Genomic DNA, 22,908 nt, shown 5'->3' on the forward strand with positions numbered 1-22,908 from the left:
AAGGTTTGAGACAATTATAAACTTCTACAGGGGTCATTGCCTCATTAGTTGGACGGATGGATTTGTATGGCAGAAAAATTGTATATATTATTTTTAATTTATGTTTTAATGAAACTTGGAAATAGGGGATGATGGTGTTATTATTTTGAATGGAAAATAAGCCAAATTTTAACTGAGAATAGGGGTTATTTATTTCGTAAGATGAGAGAGTGGTAAACCTGGCTCAAATTGTCGATGTCGGTTCTTTTGTTTATTGCCGATGAGTTCAGGGACAAAGGCAATGCAACAGTACTAATGATGAGAGAGCAGTACTTAAACCTGAGCCAACAACTTCTAGATGATAATAAATATTATCAGCCTCTTCTCCGCAATCCCACCCCAACTTACACAAATAAAATAAATAAATTCATCACTGAACTAAAAAACAAAAAAATCATCGATGATAAACTAGCCAAATCCCTTCATAACTATAATGGCAATGCCCCTAGGTTCTATTGTCTTTCTAAAATCCATAAGCCCCAACTGAGTATGCGTCCTATAGTATCGTCAATAAACGCTCCTAACACTAACGTAGCCCAATTCCTAACGGACATTCTTTCACAAGTATACAATTATAAGAACGATTTCAACATAGTAGACTCTTTCCAGTTCAGTGAATTTATCAATAATTATCAGTTACCAAGAGAATATGTCTTAGTAAGCTTCGACGTAGTATCACTCGTAGTTTTCTAATCTTCCACTCTCTAGCGTCGTCACGTCACTCCGGAACCATTGGAATGAAATCCAACCACACAGTCCAGTATCATGGGAAACATTCTCGGAATTCTTAAAACTGACGTTTGACACCAATTATCTAATATTTAATGAGAAATATTATCGCCAAATCTTTGGAACTCCCATGGGATTGTCCATTTCCCCCATTCTAGTTAATTTCGTACTCGACAACCTTATCAATGAGAGTATCAGTAAATTAGATTTCCGGGTTCCCTTTGTAAAGCGTTATGTCGACGACTTGATCCTAGCAACACCACCTGATAAGATTTTATACACCTTATCAGTCTTCAATAGCGTTGATCCTCACCTTCAATTTACATGTGAACTGGAGGTTGATAACAGCATACCGTTTTTGGATATGCGAATCATACGCACACATAGTAACACATTGGGCACTACGTGGTACAGGAAAGACATGGCGAGCAACCGGTTCTTAAATTACCACTCTACACACCCAATAAGATACAAACATAACCTTGTACAAGCGTTTAGCTTTAGAGTACACACGTTGATCCATACGCGGTACAAGAGGGAATCTTTGGATTTACTCAAATCCATTCTCATTGATAACTCTTACCCCATATTCATCATCAACAGATATCTTTTCTCTAAAACCTACGGTCATTCTATTTCGGAAACACCTAACGGTGCAATACTAGCCTCCATATCTAATAGCATACCGACGAACATTTCCCCATTAACCCCAAAACAAGCCACAAAATATGCTTCTCTTCCCTATTTCCCACAAATTACGAACAAGCTTACTAAACTATTCAAAAAAATACCCGTCAAAATATCCCTAAAAAATACTAAAACCATTGGAAAGTTATTTTCCAAGTCTAAAACTCCACTAAGCTCGTTAGAGCACACCAATGTTGTCTATCAGATACCCTGTTCAGAATGCAACTCCTGCTACATTGGCCAGATCAGTCGGTCTCTCCTAGGGCGTATAACTTCACACAAAAGCGATATTAGACTTTCCAAACCCTCTTATGCCCTTGCACAACACGCCATTTCCACCAAACATCACATTGACTTCACAAATACCAAAATACTGGCGAAACAAAATAACCATCAGAAACGCTCTTTTATTGAAATGTGTGAGATCCTCAAGAACTCATCGGTAATAAACAAAAGAACCGACATCGACAATTTGAGCCAGAGGTTTACCACACCCTCATCTTACGAAATAAATAACCCCTATTCTCAGTTAAAATTTGGCTTATTTTCCATTCAAAAGAATAACACAATCTTCCCCTATTTCCAAGTTTCATTAAAACATAAATTAAAAATAATATATACAATTTTTCCGCCATACAAATCCACCCGTCCAACTAATCATGCAATGACCCCTGTAGAAGTTCATAATTGTCTCAAACCTTGGAATTTGGTGACATATGGCCTTTTAAAAAGTTTTTGGTATCGCGTCACGTTGTCTGCATAGATTGCAATAAATCAGAGCTTTGTTTGCCTTCAATATGTATATATATATATATATATGTATATATATATATATATATATATATATATATATATATATATATATATATATATATATATATATATATAATTTATCGAAATATGAGTTTAATCAATTTTGTTGTTTGGATGATAATTCGATAGTTAATTTTATCCCAAGCACTATATCTTAAGTGTATAGAATAATTTTGATAATTGATATTTATCATTTTTCTTTATCGATAGATGAAGTGTTTATGAGCATATCAAATTAATAATTTTTTCGCGAATATAAAAATGTATGACCTTTCGTTATTGGTTGCTTACAAAGATAATTAAACTAATATTTAAGTGGAATGCATTTAGAATTTATTTTATTTAGTCGCTCAAACTTGAAAATTCTCTCAATATTGGTGGGTACACGTAAACTCATCACCAATTACCATAAATACCCTCGTACATAGTACAAACTCATCACCGCCATAAAAGTAGGGTTTTCAAAATAGACCCTAAGAGATTGGTAAACTGATCACTGGCCTACCTGTACCCCGGATCAGGTATAGACTATAAAATCCTTGCAAACGGCTAGTTTTTTGTAATTTCACAGAATAATCCAAATTCAGATGTCTCAAATGCAACTGCAATTTATTGGTTTTTATTTGGAAATTTCACAAAATTCTATTGATAGCCACCTAAAATCATGCGAAAAGAAAAATTTCTCTTCATTTGCCCTTGTTCCTTCAACATGAATAGTGAACTGCTAATTGATTACGTTCTGAGCCAACGCGGACAAAAAATGATGATTATAAATAATTTCTAATTTCAATTGCAAAAGACTCTAAAAAAATCGAATTGCTTTTGTGGACTTGTGCGACGAAAGGGTGTAAGGCTAAATGTCATAAAAGTGGTGAGTAGAAGGTAGATTCTTTCGCACTGGTTTTCGCGCATCATCCTGATCAAACAGAAAAAAAAATCAGCGTAATTAAGTGTAGAAAATTAAGTTTCCTTCGACTTCTATGCACTAATAGCACACTCAAGGTTTTAACTTTTACTATTTTTTAGATATTTTATATTTACTAACTGTCCAAAATCGCCTATTATTTTCAAGATAGTCAAATAACCCCAAAACGGTAAGACTTAGACCGAATGTATGCTCAACAAATTATCTCGAGAATTCTATGAGAAATATAGAAATGCAATAAAAATCAAATAACGAAGTTGGGGACTACTTCGATATAAACAAAAATAGCACATGTTGACAAATATTTGCATTTTAAAGTTCACTATCTAAATCCTATGCAACTAAATTTTCTCAAAAGCACTTAGATTGGCAGATACGCCTAATAGGCCACACTGTGAGACATATCAATATCTCAGTTAAATTTTAAAACAACTTGCTTAAAATAATTTCTGAATTTATTAAATTACCACATAAACGAAAAGTGTAACAGGTAAGAGGCAATCTTTCGCATTAGAAACGAGGCAAAAATCCCGGTGATGAGTTTACCTATGTGCGGTGATGAGTTTACCAATCTCCAAAGGATGCCGGTGATCAGTTTACTATATCTCCGAGGGTCTAATAATTTTATGAGGGGCTATATAGTGATGAGTTCGTACACGTCCATATTGGTACAAAATCATGTCATGTAATAAGCTGTAAGAGATTTATAAAAAAGTTATTTGAAACAAGTACCAAATGTAAATATACCTATGACAGAAAAGTAAGTGTAAAAGTTAAACTGGATGTAAAACTTTTGAATGTAATAGCAATCTATGCACCAGAGAACAAGAGAGATACCACCAAAAGGGAAAACTTCTACGAACACCTTTAGACTGTAATAAACGAGACCCCAAATGATGAATATGTAATCATTATGGTCGATTTTAACGCCTGTGTTGACAATGATGTAGTTCCAGGAATAAAACAGCGATATAATGCAAATATAAGAAATAAAAACGGAGACCTTCTGACAGACCTCAAAGAAAATACAAATACACTTTGAAAACAGTAGAGGACAAATATCCATGATAGACTATATTCTGTCAAATAGAGAGTTACAGCCCTCTCAAATCTTGGATGTATGAGCACTAACATCAGCAGAAATAGGAAGCGATCATAAAATGATACTATGCAAAATCCGAATGAAAATACATATGTATGTGATAACAAAACACCAGAATACACCACAAAGATAAAAGTCGAAAGCAGAACCACATTTGTCACAGAAAGTGATGGAGTCGAAGAAAGCTGGGCAAAAATTAAGTCTAATATCTTAGCCTTGGCCAAGGAAGTTGTCGGTGAAAGAAATATAAATAAAAATAAATCGTTCCCAAGGCGAAGAACTCCATGGATTTGTAAAAAAGTGAGGGAAAAATGTAAAGAAAAGAAAAAAGCTTACCTGAAATACATTTCAACCAAAACACAAGAGGCATACCATAATTACACGACAATTAGAAACGAAACACATGCACTTGTAACAAAAATAATAAATGATCACTGGGAACGCTTTTCAAAAGAAATGGAACATTCTTTCTTTTATTATTGAACCGTACAACCTCCACACTGAGCTGATTATCTCCCCTATACGTTACTCCCCTATAATTAGAGCATTTGCGTTTATCCCTTTCTTGAATATTGAGCTGATGTTTCCAACATTCCAATCATCAGGGATATTTTGTCCTTTTAAGCATTTGTTAAATAGTTAAATGTAATGTTTTTGGTCCATACTTTACAAACTCAATAGGGATGTCACCAGGTACCGCTGCTTTACCGTTTTTCGATCTTTTGAGGGCATCGCTTAACTCTCAGGTTGTTATCTCAATTATTTGTGTATGTTCGGATATTTTTTCCATTTCGATCTCTTGGAATTTACATCTATCCTCTGTTAGTAAGATCTCATAATGGTGTTTCCACTGTTTCAGATCTATTAACTGTAAGTTAGATTTTTCCTTTCCATATCTATCATTTTACTATTTTATTCTAAAAATAGCTGGCGCTCAACCCGTTAATTAACTTTCTATTTACTAAATATTCTGTCATCAAAATTACAATTTTTATTTTCACTAAATATTCTAATTCCTTTATTCAGACCCTATTATGTTCCATAAGATGATGGAACATATATAAATTTCTATGCCTCAGAAAGTATATCTGTCAGTTGGCAACTCTGCTCTGTATTGTCACTTCAATGCTGAAGTTGGGATAACTCAACAGAAAAGGAGATTAGTTTTTATATTGTCTTTTGCTTATTTAATCTGGATCTTCGATTCAAAATTCATTTTATTTACTAAATCTTTTCTGATGGGTCGTTCAATGGTTACGTATTGCCACCCAACACCTAAAATGTAGACCTTGATGGTTACACATTGGCGCCCAACGTAACTTATCTTATTTCTAATTTTATTTTGAATTTTGGTTGGTGACAAATTATTAAAAAATTAATATTAATAAATACTATTCATTTTTCTCCAAATCTTGCTATTAGTTTTGACATTTTCAATTTTAATTTTTATATGTAAAAATGTTTTTAGGTAAAATTTATTACAATTTACTATAAATTTTTAAATATTTAATGCGTTTTAGAATACTTTTTTGGCTGATTTTTTTTATGGGAGGTACTATGTAGCGGTTTTTAAATGGTTTTCTGTTTATTTAACTTAAACAGTTCTTTTTGGGTAGCTTTCTTTAATTGCTTTGTTAATTTTTTATATTTTTAATGACCCAAGAGAAAGAAAATTTTGTTTCTCATATCATGCTTTTTTATGACATAGCTACTTTTCCTTTAGTAAAATTTTACCTTTACCCGTATTTTATGTTTCCTTTACCCTTATTTTAATAGGTACTTTTGTTTACTCAATTAATTTTGTTTACTCAAGTATATTTATATCTTATATTTCTTACTTATTATTTAAAGCTCCCAAAGCACGTTTATCATAAATTTTGCTTTATATTTGTATATAATACTTAGTTCTAGATGGTAAAGAACTTGACAGGTTTCATATTTCATTTTATTTTCATTGTGTTCTTATATTCTTATTCTTCGTCTTAAAATATTCAGGACTTTACATTATGTTTTATGTATATTATTATTTTTAGCGATTATGAATAATTTTTATTCGTAATAGCCTAAGATCCCACTGCAGGATCACTACGTTCATAATGTTGTTAATCAAACTAACATTTGTACATACATTTAAAATTAGGAGAATACATTGATAATAGGTTGCCAGTCAAAAAGTGATCGCAACTATTCAATTGATAGTAATTAATTTTTATTTTATTTCGTTTATTTATTTTTTAAATAAGATACGCTGCTTTTAACGTAAATGTTTTTTATATCATATTAAAGCTAATTTTTTTTTAATATGATGATATAAGTTTGCCCGAGAAAAAATAGTCGAAAATTAGTATTGCCAGCAGTTAAAATGCGAGTTATTAAAGATAAAATAAAAGACAGCGATCAACGCTACTGATTTGAAGTGTCAGTTGTGTGCTTGTCAAACCAGTATCGTTGCGCCCTAACTTTATTATATTTAATATTTAATAACTCGCGTTTTTTAATAGTTGGCATCATATTAAGAAAAAAATAAGCTTTAATTTGATATAAAAAAACATGTATATACGTCATGAACAGCGTATTATATTTAAAAATTTAATTAACGAAATAAAATAATTAGAAATCCATTTTCCATTTTCAAGTCTTTGAAAAGTTTTCATACAGACTGCGTTTAGGTGTAAACTGGAAGACACTAGAAAAGACTCGTGTGAAAGAGCTAGTGTCGTTTACAAAAGAACAAAGTTTTTAAGAAACTGTCATAATTTAAAAAAAAGACACGCCTTATTTGTTTCTTTAGACGAAACGTGGATTTTTGCTAAAGATGGAATAAAACTGATTTGACAGGACGAGAGAAAAAAATTTATAAAACTCACCGATACTGAGTAAAAGAGACATATTATATTTCACGTGGGTGGAAAACATGATTTTATTAATTGAGCTTACTTTGTGTTTTAGTCACAATCAACATCGGTATCATGATAACACGAATACGGAGATGTTTACGAAATAGTTGAAAGAAAATTTGCTTTCAGGATTACGTGAATTATCTGTTATGAGTTTTAATAATGCCCCATACCATTCGGAAATTTAAATAAGCAACTAACAAATTCCTGGACAGAACATAAAATAAAATAATGGTTAACAAATAAAATAATACATTTCCTTAGGATTCTTTCAAGCCGGACTTACTATAGTTAGCCAAAAGGAATATAAAACCAAAAATATGTATAGTAGATGAGATTATACATAATTTTGGACATAATGTTGTTTTTATCTTGTATTTTATACAACTTTGTCTTTGTACATTTGTTTAAAAAAAATAAACAAACATTAAAACTAACAAATATGTATTTGTATATGGTCAATAATATTGTATATTCTTACCTGTAGGTAAAATCCTTGTCCAAGATAAAGAAAATCTATAGTGATTTACACCTAGTTCCTTTAAAATTGCTATATCGTCCTTTGCTTTGTGATATGAGTCACATGCCACATCTCCAGTTGAATGATCCTCAATAAAGTTGGGATCAGTGTGAACTCTATGATCCCAAATGCTTTCTCCCTTGCCATCTTCATCCCATCCTCCTGAGAATTAAACAAAAGTGAGTGTGAAGAATTGATTAGAAGGTATATATACCAGGAAGAAATATATCCAGAATATAACTAAATATAATAACTTAAACAAACCAAATTAATTTTTTCTAAAATTGTATCAAATAAGATCAAATTAGGTCTTAAACGAATAAACACAAACATTAAGCGTTTGTAAATCCTCATTTTGTTGCAAAGCTTGACTGTTAAGTATCTATTTTAATTAAAATATTGTTCCTCTTATATTTATTATTAGACTTCGGCAAATATGCATATTGCATATTTTGCATATTGTGCATATTTTATGCAAATATTTCATATTTTGGCATATTTGTATAAAAGTTTGCATAAAGTGCATAGAAGTTCAGATTTTTATACTGTATTTGAAAATTTTTAAACATACCAATTTATTTCAATTCTTGTATAAAATGTTGTAGTCATTTTAATCAAGAAATGATCTAAGTACGTAATCTCTACAGATACAAAACATTTACAATTTCAAAGAAGATCAATTTAAGTAGCCCTCAACATTCTTAGAAAGTCTCGGTCACTGAGGCATTCAGTTATTGGATAATCGCTAAGGGTTCGCTCATTTGCATTTTATGATCTAATCCCCAAATCTATCTACAATTTATTGTATCTTAACAGCAGGTAAACGGCTAATAGTTTTGTTCCTAATTTAGGGATTTTCCAAAATCTCCCAGTTTATTGAATTAGGTACCTAAACATTTCTAATTTGATGCTCAGATTTGTAAATCATTTTTGTTTTGATATTCAAAGCGTAAACACTCGTTGTGCGTAACAAAAAGGAAGATTGTGATTTTATAATGCCTAAAACAACCAGTGCTTCAACTTGGATTAAACCTTATAAAGAGCTGTCTATGGATATGGGAAAAATCTACTGTTCAGTCTGTGGCAAAATTGTAAGTATCTAATATTTTCTATTAAATATCTAATATTTCATACATACAGGGTGTTTCCAAATGACACTTACAACGTTTGACTGTAGATACTTCTCGAAAAATTGAACAAAACGATATAGTTAATGAGGGGTCAAACTTATTTACTTTTCGAGATACAGGGTGTTAAAATTAAAAAAAATTAAATTCTTTTAGTTAATAACAACAATAACTTTAAAACCAATAAACGTATTTACTTGAAATTTAGTACTCGTAGGTTGTTTTTAAATGAAAAATAGCTTCCTTTAGTGAGAAAAAATTGTCCATGGTACAATACAATGGTGTGTATTTAGAAAAATTTTTCACCTTTACTTTTTTTATGAAGTCAGCTATTCTAAAACACAATTATTTTTATTGTAATTGAATTAACAAAAAAAAAAACTTTTGTTGAATTTTAAAATAAGTTATATGATGTACTAATGGTTAGTAACAAAAACTAATTTGTGGATTAATACTGCATTTAAAACACTTAGCGAGTGTTTTTTTTTTCCAAACCAGTTATTTGATTAACCAAAAACACCTTGTATATTTTTATATTTTAAAGGTTGGGTTAAAATAAAGGTTTTTATTTTTATTTATAGATAGCATGTGAGAAGAAATTTCAGATAGACCAACATGTGAGAACTGCTTCACACATTGCAAAAAAAGGAAAAATAGGAGGAAAACATCAAACTTCAATGGCTAAATGTTTCCAATCTACTTCAAAAAAATTAGATGAGCAAGAAACTTTTAATGAAGACTTGTGTCGCGCATTAGTGTCTGCAAACATACCGCTTTCAAAATTAGCAAATGTAAATTTTAGTTCGTTTCTAAAAAAATATTGCAAACTTAATGTTCCAAGTGATCGGTCTCTAAGAAGAAATAATGTGAACGGGCTATACTCGTCGGTGTTAATTAATATTAAGGAAGAAATTGCAGATAATTATTTTTACATATCTGTAGACGAAACCACTGATTCCTCAGGAAAGTATATTGCTCATTTATTGATTGGTGTTCTTAAAGAAGATACCTTACCAAAATCTCATCTTATTTCATGCCAGCAACTTGAGAAAACAAATGCTTTAACAATTTCGCGTTTTATACAAGAAACATTAGCAACTTTTTTTCTTCCGACAACTATTCCTTCTAATAAATTACTGCTTATTTTATCGGATGCTGCTCCTTCTATGGTGAAAGCAGTACAAAATTTAAAAAAAATTTTCCCAGATTTAATACATGTTACTTGTGTAGCGCATGGATTAAACAGAGTTGCAGAGGAAATACGAAAAAAGTTTCCTCTTGTAAATACCATGATATCCAGTGTCAAAAAAGTATTTCTTAAATCTCCTATAAGAATTCAACTTTATAAAGAAATGCTACCTAACATTCCTCTTCCACCACAACCTATTTTAACGCGATGGGGAACATGGTTAGAAGCAGCTAATTTTTATGCAGATCATTTTGTTAAAATAAAGAACATAATTGATACGTTAACAGATGAAAGTTCCCAATCTCTTTTGGATTCTAAACAAACTTTTCAGAGTAACTTGCTTCAACAAGAACTTTCATTTATAAAATCAAATTTTAGTTTTGTTCAAAAAACAATTACTCAGTTAGAATCACCAAAACTGTCATTGTTCGAAAGTACAGCATTATTAAAAGAATTTGCGTCATGTTGTCGGAACATTAGAGGTAATATTGGAAAAGATATTTTAAAAAAATTTGAAGCTACTATGCAAAAAAAATAAAGGTTACTAAGTTTTTCCATATATAAATATATGTACTCAGACAGAAGCCACAAGTTTTTGTTAGAAAATTTTGAACATCACTTGGTCATTTATTGTTACCATAATTCTAAATAAGTTTATTCATACTTAAAAATGATGTAGTTACTTAAAATAAATGTAAATCTTAATGAATAGTAGGAAATATTTAGTTATGTACACTTTTTTTTTTAAATAAAATTGTTACTATTTTACGATTTTTTTATTTATTTGTATGCATATTTTGTAAAATATTTGCATATTTTCGGGTAAACACGTGCATATTTATGCGCATATTTTCTACATTTTTATTTGCATATTTGCCGAAGTCTATTTATTATATATTGTGAATAGTTATTATTCTTATATACTTCTATAGACTTCTTCTAGACTTACACTCTTAATTTATTCTTATTCCTGTTTTCTGCGTTAATAGTTTTTGAAAACATCTTTCAAAGCTTAGGGTTAAGCTGATACTGGATTGGGAATGTAGAATAAATATTTTTTTGCTCGATTATATTGATATATAAGACGCGTGTTGTTTATTTATTTTAATTTTTTTTTGGCGATTTAATTTTTTTTAATCATTCTTTAAGTTTTGATTAGAGACTTGTTTGTGTTGCAATGATTTTTCATTTAGTTTAAAGTATTTTGATCCGTGAGTTCATTTAGTTTTAGTTTTTTTCTTGATAACCCAAACTGTGGCTTAAAAAATGCGAACTATTAGTATATTTTTGAAACCAATTTCAACGAGTAATGAAAGCTTAGATAGCCGATTTTTGACAATCAAATTAAATTTGGAATTTGAGATCGGCAGAGCTCGGAAAAGTTTTTAATATCTCAGTGAAAAATTAACCGTTTTAGATATTGTTTGTATCGGAGGTACCGCAAAAATCATAATATCTACGTAATAAATTGTTTAATATTATGATTATTTGACTGACTTCTTACTTCTTCTTCTTCTTCTGGTTTCTATCCGTTTCGGATGTTGGAAATCATATTAGCAATCATGACCTTGCTCGCTGCGGCTCGAAACAGCTCCGTTGAGGTTTTCTTAAACCATGTTCTTAAATTCCGCAGCCATGATATTCTCCTTCTACCGGGTCCTCGCTTACCTTTGACTTTATCTTGCAATATAGACTGCAGCAGGGAGTAACGGTGCTGATTTGTCATAACGTGTCCCAGATATTGCAATTTCATGCGTTTGATCGTAAACACAATCTCTGGTTCCTTCTTCATTTTTTCTAGAACTTACTTGTTCGTGATCCTTGCTGTCCATGATATTCTCAGCATTCTTCTATAAAGCCACATCTCAAATGCTTCAAGTTTTTTAATAGTGGTGTCTGTAAGCGTCCATGCCTCCGCCCCGTACAACAACACAGAGAAAACATAGCATCTCAAATGTCTCATTTTTGTATCTATGGATATGTTGTGACTTTTGAAGATGGCGCTCATTTTGTTAAAGACCGTTCTTGCCTTTCCTATGCGGCACTTTATTTCCTGTACATTGCTTCACTGTTCGTTTATAATAGTTCCCAGGTAGCAATACTGTTTTACTCGCTCTATCTGCGTCCCGTGAATGTATAGATGAGCCCCATTTATATTCTCCTTGCTGATAATCATTTGTTTCGTTTTGTGGGTATTAATGTTTAGTCCGTACTGTTGACTGTACTCGTTTATTCTGTCCATTAGCCTCTGAAGTCCCTCTAAACTATCTGCTATCACCATGGTGTCGTCGGCATATCTAACATTGTTTACTTTTTCACCATTTAAAAGGATGCCTTCGTCTATTCCGTAAAGAGCCTCGTTAAAAATTTTCTCTGAGTACATATTAAATATCAACGGCGATAGGATACATCCCTGTCTAACTCCACGTAGTATTTTTATATGATCTGTTTCTTCTCCATTAATTTTCATGTATGCGGTCTGATTCCAGTATAGTTCTGAAATTATTCTGAGGTCTTTGTCATCCAGGTCTGCTTCTTTTAAAATATTTATTATCTTTTGATGTTGAACTCTGTCAAATGCCTTTTCATAGTCGATCAAGCACGCGTATACGTCGCAGTTAACGTCCCTGCATCTTTGAATCAGTACTTGTACTCCGAAAAGTGCTTCTCTTTTACCCACTGCGTTAATGAAGCCGAACTGTCTGTCCGATATTTGTTCCTCGCACTTCTTATAAATTCTTCCATGGATGACTCTAAGAAACAGTTTCAACATGTGGCTGGCTCATTAAGCTGATTGTTCGATATTCTTCGCACTTATTAGCCCCCTGTTTTTTAGGTATCGCTATGAATTATGATTCTAGCCATTTATCAGGGATGATTCCTGTATTGTATATTTTATTGAAGACAGCCGTGATCCAATTTATTCCTTCTTCCTCCAAGAATTTTAAAAATTCAGCTTCGACTTCTTACACCCAATCTTAAATTTTATATGTCTTAAATCTCAGATATGCAAACATACGTGGGACAACAAGCACAGAGTACAATGAGAAGATACATCAATAATCGTGAAAGAAACAGACATGAAAAACCGACAAGTCAAAGAAGCATCTCTCGTCCTTCTTAATGTCTTAACTACTTGAGTCTAATGTCTTAATAACTTAATTGTTTGCCAATAGTCAATAAAAAAGTCAACAAGAAGAACATACCACCAATAGCGGATTAATAGAAGATCAGAGACATTTCACCTATAATTATACATAATATTTATATCCTCCTACTGCTCCTCATTCCTTAAGCCCTTGCCAGGGCGTGATGACACTCTAAATATATTAGCTTGCTGTCTCCATTGCTGCGATCCTGTGTCGTATGGTCGGCTGCATGTAGGGATTTTTCCATCAGAGTCTTTATTTGGTCTGCTTTTCATGTTGGACATTTTCCTTTTGGTCTTCGGTCTTCTACCTTTCCTTCAACACCAATAGTTTTATAGTACCCGTTCTTCTAGCTATGTGGCCGTAGTAAATTAGGTATGCTTGGTTTACGTTTTTTAATAGCTTGTCTATTATATGCCCTTGCAGAATTTATAGGTGGGTTCTATGTTCTGTCCAAGACACACGTATAATTCTTCTATAAACCCATATTTTGAAGGCTTCGATCTTACTTCGATCGATTTTTTGGAGAGTCCATGTTTTAGCTGAGTATGTAGCAATAAGAAAATAAGAGCATTCACCAACCTGAGCTTAGTATTCCTTGTTATTGTTTGGTTTTTTCATATTTTAATCAACTTAGCAGTTACGGTTCGGTTCTTCACTAGTTTACGCTTGATTTCTGAGGAGGAATCGCCATTGTTGGTAATCAGGGGCCAAGTATACAAAGCTGTCTACCACTTCCAATTTCGCCACTTGGTGTATGTGCGGTAGATTATTATTTCCTCTGTCTACGATCATTATTTTTGTTTTTCAATTGTTGATATGAAGCCCGAATATTATACCGAAAGATTCGCATTTATTTTATAATATCCTTTTACACGGATAGATCTTTTTATTTTGTTTGCTCAAACTTATTAAATATGTTTTGTTTGTCGTATTTCGAAGTTTATATTTTTGGTTTCATGTGTTTTATACTACCGTAAGATATTATTTAAGTTTATTTGGATAAAAAGGCATTAATGCTTAACTCTAATAAACAATAATAACTCCTAAGTTTACATTAAATTAAAGGCAATATCTCCTATAAGTCACATTACTTTAAGCAATACCTCCTATCTAGCTTATCAAAACTAATTTCAATTAATTACCAAATATTCTTATAATAAATAAATGGCGCTTCTACGCCGATCATAAATTATAAACAAACAATTAAAATGTATTAAAATTTTAAATTTATAAAGTTTTTGTCTCTCCTAAAAAGTTAGGGTGAAGTCAAATAGAAGATATTGCCAGGTCACCGATGATATTTTGTTTCTAAGTACATTTCATAAAGGAGTCATATTTTGTACTAAAGTGATCCTTTAAGCTAAAGTGATTTAGATTTATTCATTGTTATAGTAAATTCAAAATATGTACACTTATTAATTAAACAATATAATATACGCTTATAATTTACCTTCAACTTGGTACGCTGAACTTGCTACGCCGAATAAAAAGTCCTCAGGAAATTTTTTATTGTTGATTGGATCGTCTGCCAAGCTGATAAAGAATTTTATTTAATTAGTTTTTACATTCAAACAGCATTTTATTTATGTTGTCAAGTAGGAGAATTTATTCTAACAATGTTTCGGATATTTTTATAGTGTCCTTTTTTAAGTTTATACGTGGACCTCTGGTAAACAGAAACCTTTTTGTAACTGATTTTTGTCCGTCAACTTGTTTTACATGCTTCCTAAAATCGTTTAAAATTAAATTTGAAAACTTTAAATCATCCTAATTTTTGCAAATGTTTTTTGAATTTAGCTATTAATGCTTAGATCCTGTGGATTTCTTTATTTTAATATTAATATTTTTATATATTTTTGACATTCAACCTATATCATGTTTCTATAAAACATACCCCTAAGGTAGGTACTTGATGCTAGTTTTTTAGCGTTTTTTATAGAATACTGTAAACCATAAGTCTGTTGCAGCTACTTATTTATACCAACACACAGCTCAGCTACATATTCTTGTTTTTCACCCCGTCTATAAGTTTCTACAGCTGTGCCTGACAATTTTGCTTATATATTGATATTGACAATATATTAATGTACCTACAAATCGTAATTACGTGAACATAGAAAATTTTATAAAAGACCGAGAAAAGGAAGAATGACTCAAATTTATAAAAAATTTGTTATTTCAACGTGTAGGTAAAAGTAGATATATGAATTATATTCACATATTATGGTTTTTTTGTATATGTTAAAATTGATATGGACTTATATGGTGAATGGTTAAATTTAGAATATTAGATAATATTTGATTTAATATATGTAAAATAAACAAATTTGTTTTGTTAGCAAAATTCATGAGATAAACTGTTTACCTTCATAGTTTTAATAAACAAAGTATAAGCGATTGACGGTTTCTGTGGTCCTTCGTTTCGGTTTTAAAACCTCTTTGAAATTTCGGAGAAAGTAAATTATGCAGATCCCATTATTGGATTTCTTTATTGAAAACAAAAATGAGAATCTTTTCCATCTTTATAACAAGTTTGATCTAAATTCCTTTAGATAGAAAAAAAACATTTAAAAATGATCTCAATATTAAATGTTATTTAATAACGGTTTCTCTTAATAGAAGAAGGACTGTTTACAAGCGAAGGACAATTTGATGAATTAGAGCACTACTTTACTTCGACTCTCATAAATAGTCAAGTGGAGATATCAAGAAAACCATAGTAGGTTTATCAACAATAAAAACACAAAACTTATACTTTCACTCCATCTTTAGCGGGCGAACAAAACAGAAATTTTTACTTGACTTAATGAACTGAATTGGAAATTGATGTTACTGGGACAAACCCTAATATCTGGCGAAAAAAAAGCCAGGCTTCCGATTTCTGCAAAATCTCAACCGAGATTAAAATCAAAAATTCGTCTTTGCTATCTAATTCACATAACCTTGAATATTCACGTTAATTAAATATTAAAAACAGCAAAAATTAAAAAGAACTCTTTTGTCCATAACTAAAAATTAACCTGAAGAGAAAAATGCTTACCTTAAACCAAGCAGGAGCGAAATTAAAATCACCTTCATCTTATAACCTAATCTGTACTTTTAACCATCACACAGAAAGTTTTTTACAACTACTTAAATGCCCTTATCTTGATAACAAAAATTTAAATCCAGTAAGTTGCCCTCTACTTGAAGTAGATTAATTGTAGTTTATTGATTATCTATTGTGATTTTTCAAGATTAATTTACTTGTGAGCAAATAATAGATAATCATCTACTTTGAGATATGTTTTGTTTGGAGTGCTATGAAATTTTAAGCTTTCTACTGTATAATGTACGGTTGTATTATACGTAGACTTTATTTTAGTAATCTTATTCATCAATCTATATAAAAAAGAAGAAATTTATACCCCTTTTAATAAAAAATTCTCTATCTTTCACCTTTTTTGCTCAGTGAGTTTAAATCTTTAAATTACATATGGAGTAGGGATATTGCGGAGGCTTATTCTGATAATGTTTTTGATTAATACACCAAAAACAATTAGTTTAGTTTATAGCACATTAAATATTGTAATGATAAGACTTAATCCAACTTCTTCTGCGGATCAGTCAGTGGTTGTGAAATACACTGAGTAGCAAATTTGTGATATCCAAGAATATGAAATATGGAACTCTTAGTTCTCACGGTGATACTGAACATATAGAAAAAACGCTCTAGTTTTTATACGCCTATTTTTGTTTAAAGTAATTTCCCGCTGTATAAATTTTTTATATGATGTACCGCTAGGTGAAGATTTAGAACGGATCAAATCATCAATGGATTGTCTTCCTGATCGAACATTTCTGCATTTTTCAACTTTGCTACATAGCGATAAATATAGTAGCCATAACCATTCATCCTATGGCTCTACAGCCCAATTCCAGCCTTGGCCACCCTTATACCGTAAATGTGGTATATGGCCTATTAATTCACAAACTTTTAACGATTCGAATTTTATTGGTGTATACAAAATATAATAAAGAAAGTTCCACTTCAGAAGTAAATAAGTCTTCTTATTCCAGAGAGGATAACACCATCGCAGAAGCTTCAACTTCACTTAACACAACTCCCGAAAGTTCACCGAAAATTATATTATAAGCAATGTTCGTTTATTTCCTACCAGCAATACAAACGAAAACGTTAAAGTCTCCTAAAGCTTCTAAAAACAGTTTCTTAGCCAGCAAGATATAAGCTCTTATCTATCACTTTTACTAAACCGAAAAAAGTCAAATCGCAAAAATGGTGGATCAAAAATCTATATTGGTACACCTGAAAAGAATGAAATTGAAATAGAAACACAAAGAAGAGAAGAGAAGAAATTGAAAGTAGTGAAACGAAAAATACTAGGTAATGTGGCGAAAGATGATTTTAAAAGTGTACAAGTAGAACACAAAAGCCAAGAAAGCAACTCAATTTTATTTAGTCAAGGTAGTAGTGATAGTAAAAAAATATGTCTATTGAAAGATCTAAACCTCCATGAAACTAGTTATTCATCAAGCGATTCAGATGCGTCATTGAAAATAAAAAACTCATCAAATTCAGACATAGACATGACCGAAGATTATAAAATGGATGGTTTACGTGACGATACCAACATTGCTATAGAGGATTATATTTTTGCAAAATTTGCAACAAAAAAACAACATATCATTATCTAGACTGTATTCAAGATATCACCGACCCAGCTGAATCAGTGATCAAGTTTATGAGAAGAAAACAAAAATGTTCTACCCTAATTTTTCTACCCGATACAGGATGATAATAGCTCTATTCTTAAACGCGACATTGTAACTAAACTGCCAAAACCCAATTAAGTTCCAGAGAGTACCAGAATTCCGGCATCTTATATTAACTTTCTAGTCTAGGCGGGATCTGTTTTGGATTGGACATTTTCCATAGGAAGCTATTTTTTTGCTGGAATCCCTTCAGGATGTGAGCAATATCGATAATCACGATATGCGCCAGTCGCAACCCTGTGCTTAATTTTTTATTTAACAAAATCTGAAAACAATTGAAAATTTCTTATTTTTTTGCTCCTATTTTCGTTTATAATTCAGAAAATATTGATCCTAGAGAAAAAATTATAAGAAGTTAAAAGTTTCGTTATTCCATTTTACACAATATTTCGTTAGCTAGAAATTGAAAATTTTATGTTTATTGTTGAAAAAACAGCAATAATTGGAAAAAAAATTACAAAAAAATGAATTTAATCCTTTAAATGTTTTCGACTTTCTAAACTTGACTTACAAGCTCCATATTCCGCCTAGAAAAACTTTTTAGTATGTTTAAGACGTGTGCTAAATTTTGTTAAAATCGGTCGGATAGGTTTTGCATAATAATTTTTCAATCCAGCCTACTGGAAAAAAATCGCAAATTTTCAAATTTATAATAGGCCCTAAATGAGGCTCTCAGATAGTTGCAATTTTTTTTACACTTAAAGGAAGGCTCAAGGTTTGAAACGCTGTTTGTAAAATTCAAATCAGTTCACTAGGAGAGCCTAGAAATTGTTTTAAAGTTTTAAACATTTTTTATATATATTAGGCTTATAAAAAAATTGAATAACTTTAGGAGCTTTAAACATTTCAATTTCAAAATTTATACACTTAAAGAACATTAAAAGATGCTTCTCTCAAAAAAAAAAATTCATTCGGCTTACTGGTTGCCGAGATATTGAAGGTCAAAGTTGGCATACATTTGCCGTGTAACCATAAGTGATATAGGGCTCGTTTTTAAACAAATACCCTCGTCTTGTCAAGTACTTTTTATATCAAAAGTTTTACGTAATGCGCTTCATGGCAACATTCATAAAAAAGACAAATAAAAAACCGTTTTCGCGTAAAATGTCGCTCTGAATGCATCAGAGGTGGTGGTGGGGGACATTCACTCTAAATGTGCGCAAAATCATAGCGCGCGCTAAAAATTCCATTATCTCGGCTTCTTGTTAACCAATTTGGCTCTTTTTTTTTTGAATCGCTGTCTCGGACGACAAGGATTATAAATATCATATTTTCAAATACCATTTTTAATTGTAAATTGGGAAATTTGCAATAAACAATTGTATGTTAAACAAGTATTTGCATTTTTTCTTCATGCATTTTTTTTGAGCTTGCAATTTATACATTGAAGTAAATTGTTACTTTTAATAAACAAATATGTATTTATAAATTCTTAATAAATAATTTAAATGGTTAAAACCAAGGCGAACGAAAAAAATTTTTTTTTATAAATAAACTTTATTTTGACTCAATCTTCAATAATTTTTTTTAAAGTCTTTTTCTTTTTTTTGAAGGATATGTTTAAAGCTTGTAAAGTTAATTTATATTTAAATGGGAATAAGCCACAATTAAAGGTTAAAATACGTTTATTGACGTTTCAATTTCCACTTTGGAAATCGTTCTCAAAATACAAACATTAGTAAATTCTCTTGTATAGAATTTCCAATCTCCGAAAATTTTGAATAACGCTGGGCCCATAACGGTTAAAAATTTTCAACTATCTGAAAGCCTTATCTAGGGCCTACTATAAATTTGAGAATTTGCGATTTTTTTCCAGTAGGCTGGATTGCAAAATTATTATGCAAAACCTATCCGACCGATCTTAACAAAATTTAGCACACGTCTTAAACATATTAAAAAGTTTTAACTTCAAAGGATTAACTTCATTTTTTTGTACTTTTTTTCCAATTATTGCTATTTTTTTAACAATAAACATTAAATTTTTAATGTCTAGCTAACGAAATATTGTGTAAAATTAAATAACGAAACTTTTAACTTCCTATAATTTTTTCTCTAGGATCAATATTTTCCGAATTATAAACGAAAATATGAGCAAAAAAATGAGAAATTTTCAATTGTTTTCAGATTTTGTTAAATAAAAAATTTAGCACAGGGTTTGCAACTGGCGCATATCGTGATTATCGATATTGGGCACATCCTGAAGGGATTCTAGCAAAAAAATAGCTTCCTATGAAAATTTCCATTATGGTCTGAATTTCTACAGATCCCGCCTAGTCTATTCCTGTTTCGTTAATGAACTATGTTTTAATTTTGTGCTGTTTTGTAAAAGTCATAAATAACTTTATTAAAAAGATAAATTTTGTTATTAGTTCCATCTCTCTTACCATTGGCACAGCTTGAAATTATTTTTTGTTCGACTGCTTTACCATAGGATACATTTGGGAAAATGATGTAAATATTTTTTTTCTATTTGTTTCACACAATATAAATTTATACCCAGTTCACAAAAAATAATATCGTGAAACATCATCATAACTATTATTCTGTTTGCTAGACTTGCTAATACAAACAGTGCCAAATATGAGCTTTCGATAAAAAGTGTACCACACTAGCCCACCCTACCCTACTTAAAAAATAATAAAATGCAAATATTTGTGACATATGCGACACAAGTAATTGTACGAACAAAAACAATTAAATTTCCTTGCCAAGTCCACGAACGCATCGCTAGATAGTAATCCCACTGTAAATCGCGAGGAAACCGTCAAAAAAAGAATATGCTACTCATCATAGAAAATCATGGGGATTTGTAGCAGCATTATATTTTCGCTTCGGAACTTGCCATTCAAAATACTGGCTTCGACAATGGTTTTCATTAATGTTTAATGACTAATAGCTGGCCGTTGCAAAGCCGTAGTGGGTTCAAATTCCGAAGTAGACCCGAGACCGGAGACCCTTTTAGTTATACATTACAGTGGTACCTCGCTATACGAGTTCACTAATATACGAGTGTTTTGAGATAGGTACGATCCGCCGAGCGAGCGATATTTTCTTTGAAATAAGAGCAAGATCAGAGAAACGAGGAATCGCACACTATACAACTGCAAATATCCGCGTCTGCATGTTGGTGTCGTGTGCAGCTCCTAACAGTTTCTTTTACCTTAGACTAGACCTTAGTTTGTATGTTTATTTTTCTTGTTTTCGAAGCATTTTTGATATGAAGTAGAGTTCACGTTTTTCGCTTTTTGTATATTTATAAAACACTATCGCATTTTTTTTATATCCATGATGGAGAATTTAAAACCAGGATGGATGAAAAGATGGAGAAACTACTGATGGTGCGGTTGCATAACAGTAGCTTCAAGGAGAAACCGTAACACAAAGCATTATATGTGAGAAGAATCAGAAGACTTGGTTAAAGCCAGTTGGGGCTGGTTTGACAGCTTTAGGAAAAAGACCCGCATTCACTTACGTCGTCAGGCATGGTGATGCAGCATTCGGATGTAAAGGCAGCTGAGGTGTACATCAAAACTAATAGAAGCCAAAGGATACATCTCTCAGCCAGTCTTCAACTGTGACGAGACAGAGTTTTCTAAAAAAGGATGCCAAATGAGACTTATATAATGGCATAGGAGTAAACGATCTCAGCTTTATGCTCAGAAAACTAGAAGAAGAATATAAAAACAACGGAATGGAAATAAACTTAGAGAAAACCGAATACCTAACAACAGAAAACAAGGATATGAGAAACCTAGAGATAGACGAGGGAAGACAAATAAATGGAACAGATAAATTCAAGTATTTAGGAACCATAATATCGAACCAGGGAACAACAGAAGAAGATATAAATAACAGACTGAGACAAACAAGAAACTGTATAAGACAACTAAACTCAGTGTTGTGGGATAAGAACATTACGATAAAGACAAAAAAGAGAATATATAACACCCTGACAAGAAGTATCCTGACATATGGGTCCGAAAACTGGACAATAAACAAGAGAAATAGAGGTAGAATAAGAGCAGTAGAAATGGAGTTCCTGAGGAGAAGCTGTAGACTTACAAAAAGAGACAGAATTGAAAACGCAGAGATTAAGCGGAGAATGGGAGTGCAATCAGACATAATCGACTATATAGAGGAGAAGAGACTATCCTGGTACGGCCACGTCAGAAGAGCGGACAGAGGACGCTGGATAAACAAAATCACAGAATGGAGCCCGATTGGAAGAAGAAAGAGAGGAAGACCCCGAAGGTCATTCAGAGATGAAATCGACGAGGCTATGGAGAAAAGAACCCTGCGAGATGGAGACTGGAATGACAGGGAAAATTGGAGAAAACGGTTGAGTGAAGGAAGACAGTGAAAACTGTGGAAATCCTTAGTAGTAGTAGAGTAAACGATACCAAGTCACAAACTCATAAAGGCACTCATTAACTCTAGCACTTTGCGCCAATGCTAGTAGCGACTCCAAAATCAAGACTCTGCTAGTATACTATGCGGAAAATCCCAGTTCCTTTAAGTCATATAAGATTAAAAAAAAAATACTGCAAGTTATGTGGAGGGCAAATAGAAAGGCAGGGCTCACTAGGATATTATTTGTGGAGCAGATACACCTGGTGTTTGGCCCCGCTAATAAAAAATATCTGCAAAAAAACAATCTATTTACGCAAGCCCTTTTTTCCTCGACAATGACCCTGCTTACGCAAATCTCTAAGATACTTTACTCGAAAAGTTTAAGTTTATAAAGGTTCTCTACCTATCACCGAACACCACTTCTATCCGACTACTCATGTATCAGTAGCCGATGTCTAATTTTAAGAAATTGTACACTATCACATTTTTCGGTGCTGCTTTAAGGTGACGAAAAATACAAACCTTAATCTTTGAGAGTTCTGGAAGGACTACTTTAATATCGTCATATGCCTTAGAATTATTAATCAGGTCTGGCTGAGCATTAC

At 31.7% G+C, this 22,908-nt stretch overlaps 1 protein-coding gene across 1 annotated transcript in view; it reads right to left on the reverse strand.

Moving 5' to 3' along the window:
- Positions 1–16,378, reverse strand: part of LOC140450333 (myrosinase 1-like) — a 49,317-nt gene extending 32,939 nt beyond the window's left edge. Inside the window, exons 1-3 of the mRNA XM_072543920.1 lie at positions 16,221–16,378; positions 14,631–14,713; positions 7,674–7,874 (exon numbers count right to left, since the gene is read on the reverse strand). Of these exons, the coding sequence (XP_072400021.1) occupies positions 7,674–7,874; positions 14,631–14,713; positions 16,221–16,258 (322 nt within the window). The 5' untranslated portion in view covers positions 16,259–16,378. The remainder of the gene's footprint in view (positions 1–7,673; positions 7,875–14,630; positions 14,714–16,220) is intronic.
- Between the last annotated feature and the right edge of the window lie 6,530 nt (positions 16,379–22,908).

The sequence above is a fragment of the Diabrotica undecimpunctata genome, chromosome 1 (genome assembly GCF_040954645.1).
Source record: "Diabrotica undecimpunctata isolate CICGRU chromosome 1, icDiaUnde3, whole genome shotgun sequence".
NCBI classification, from domain to species: Eukaryota; Metazoa; Arthropoda; class Insecta; order Coleoptera; family Chrysomelidae; genus Diabrotica; species Diabrotica undecimpunctata.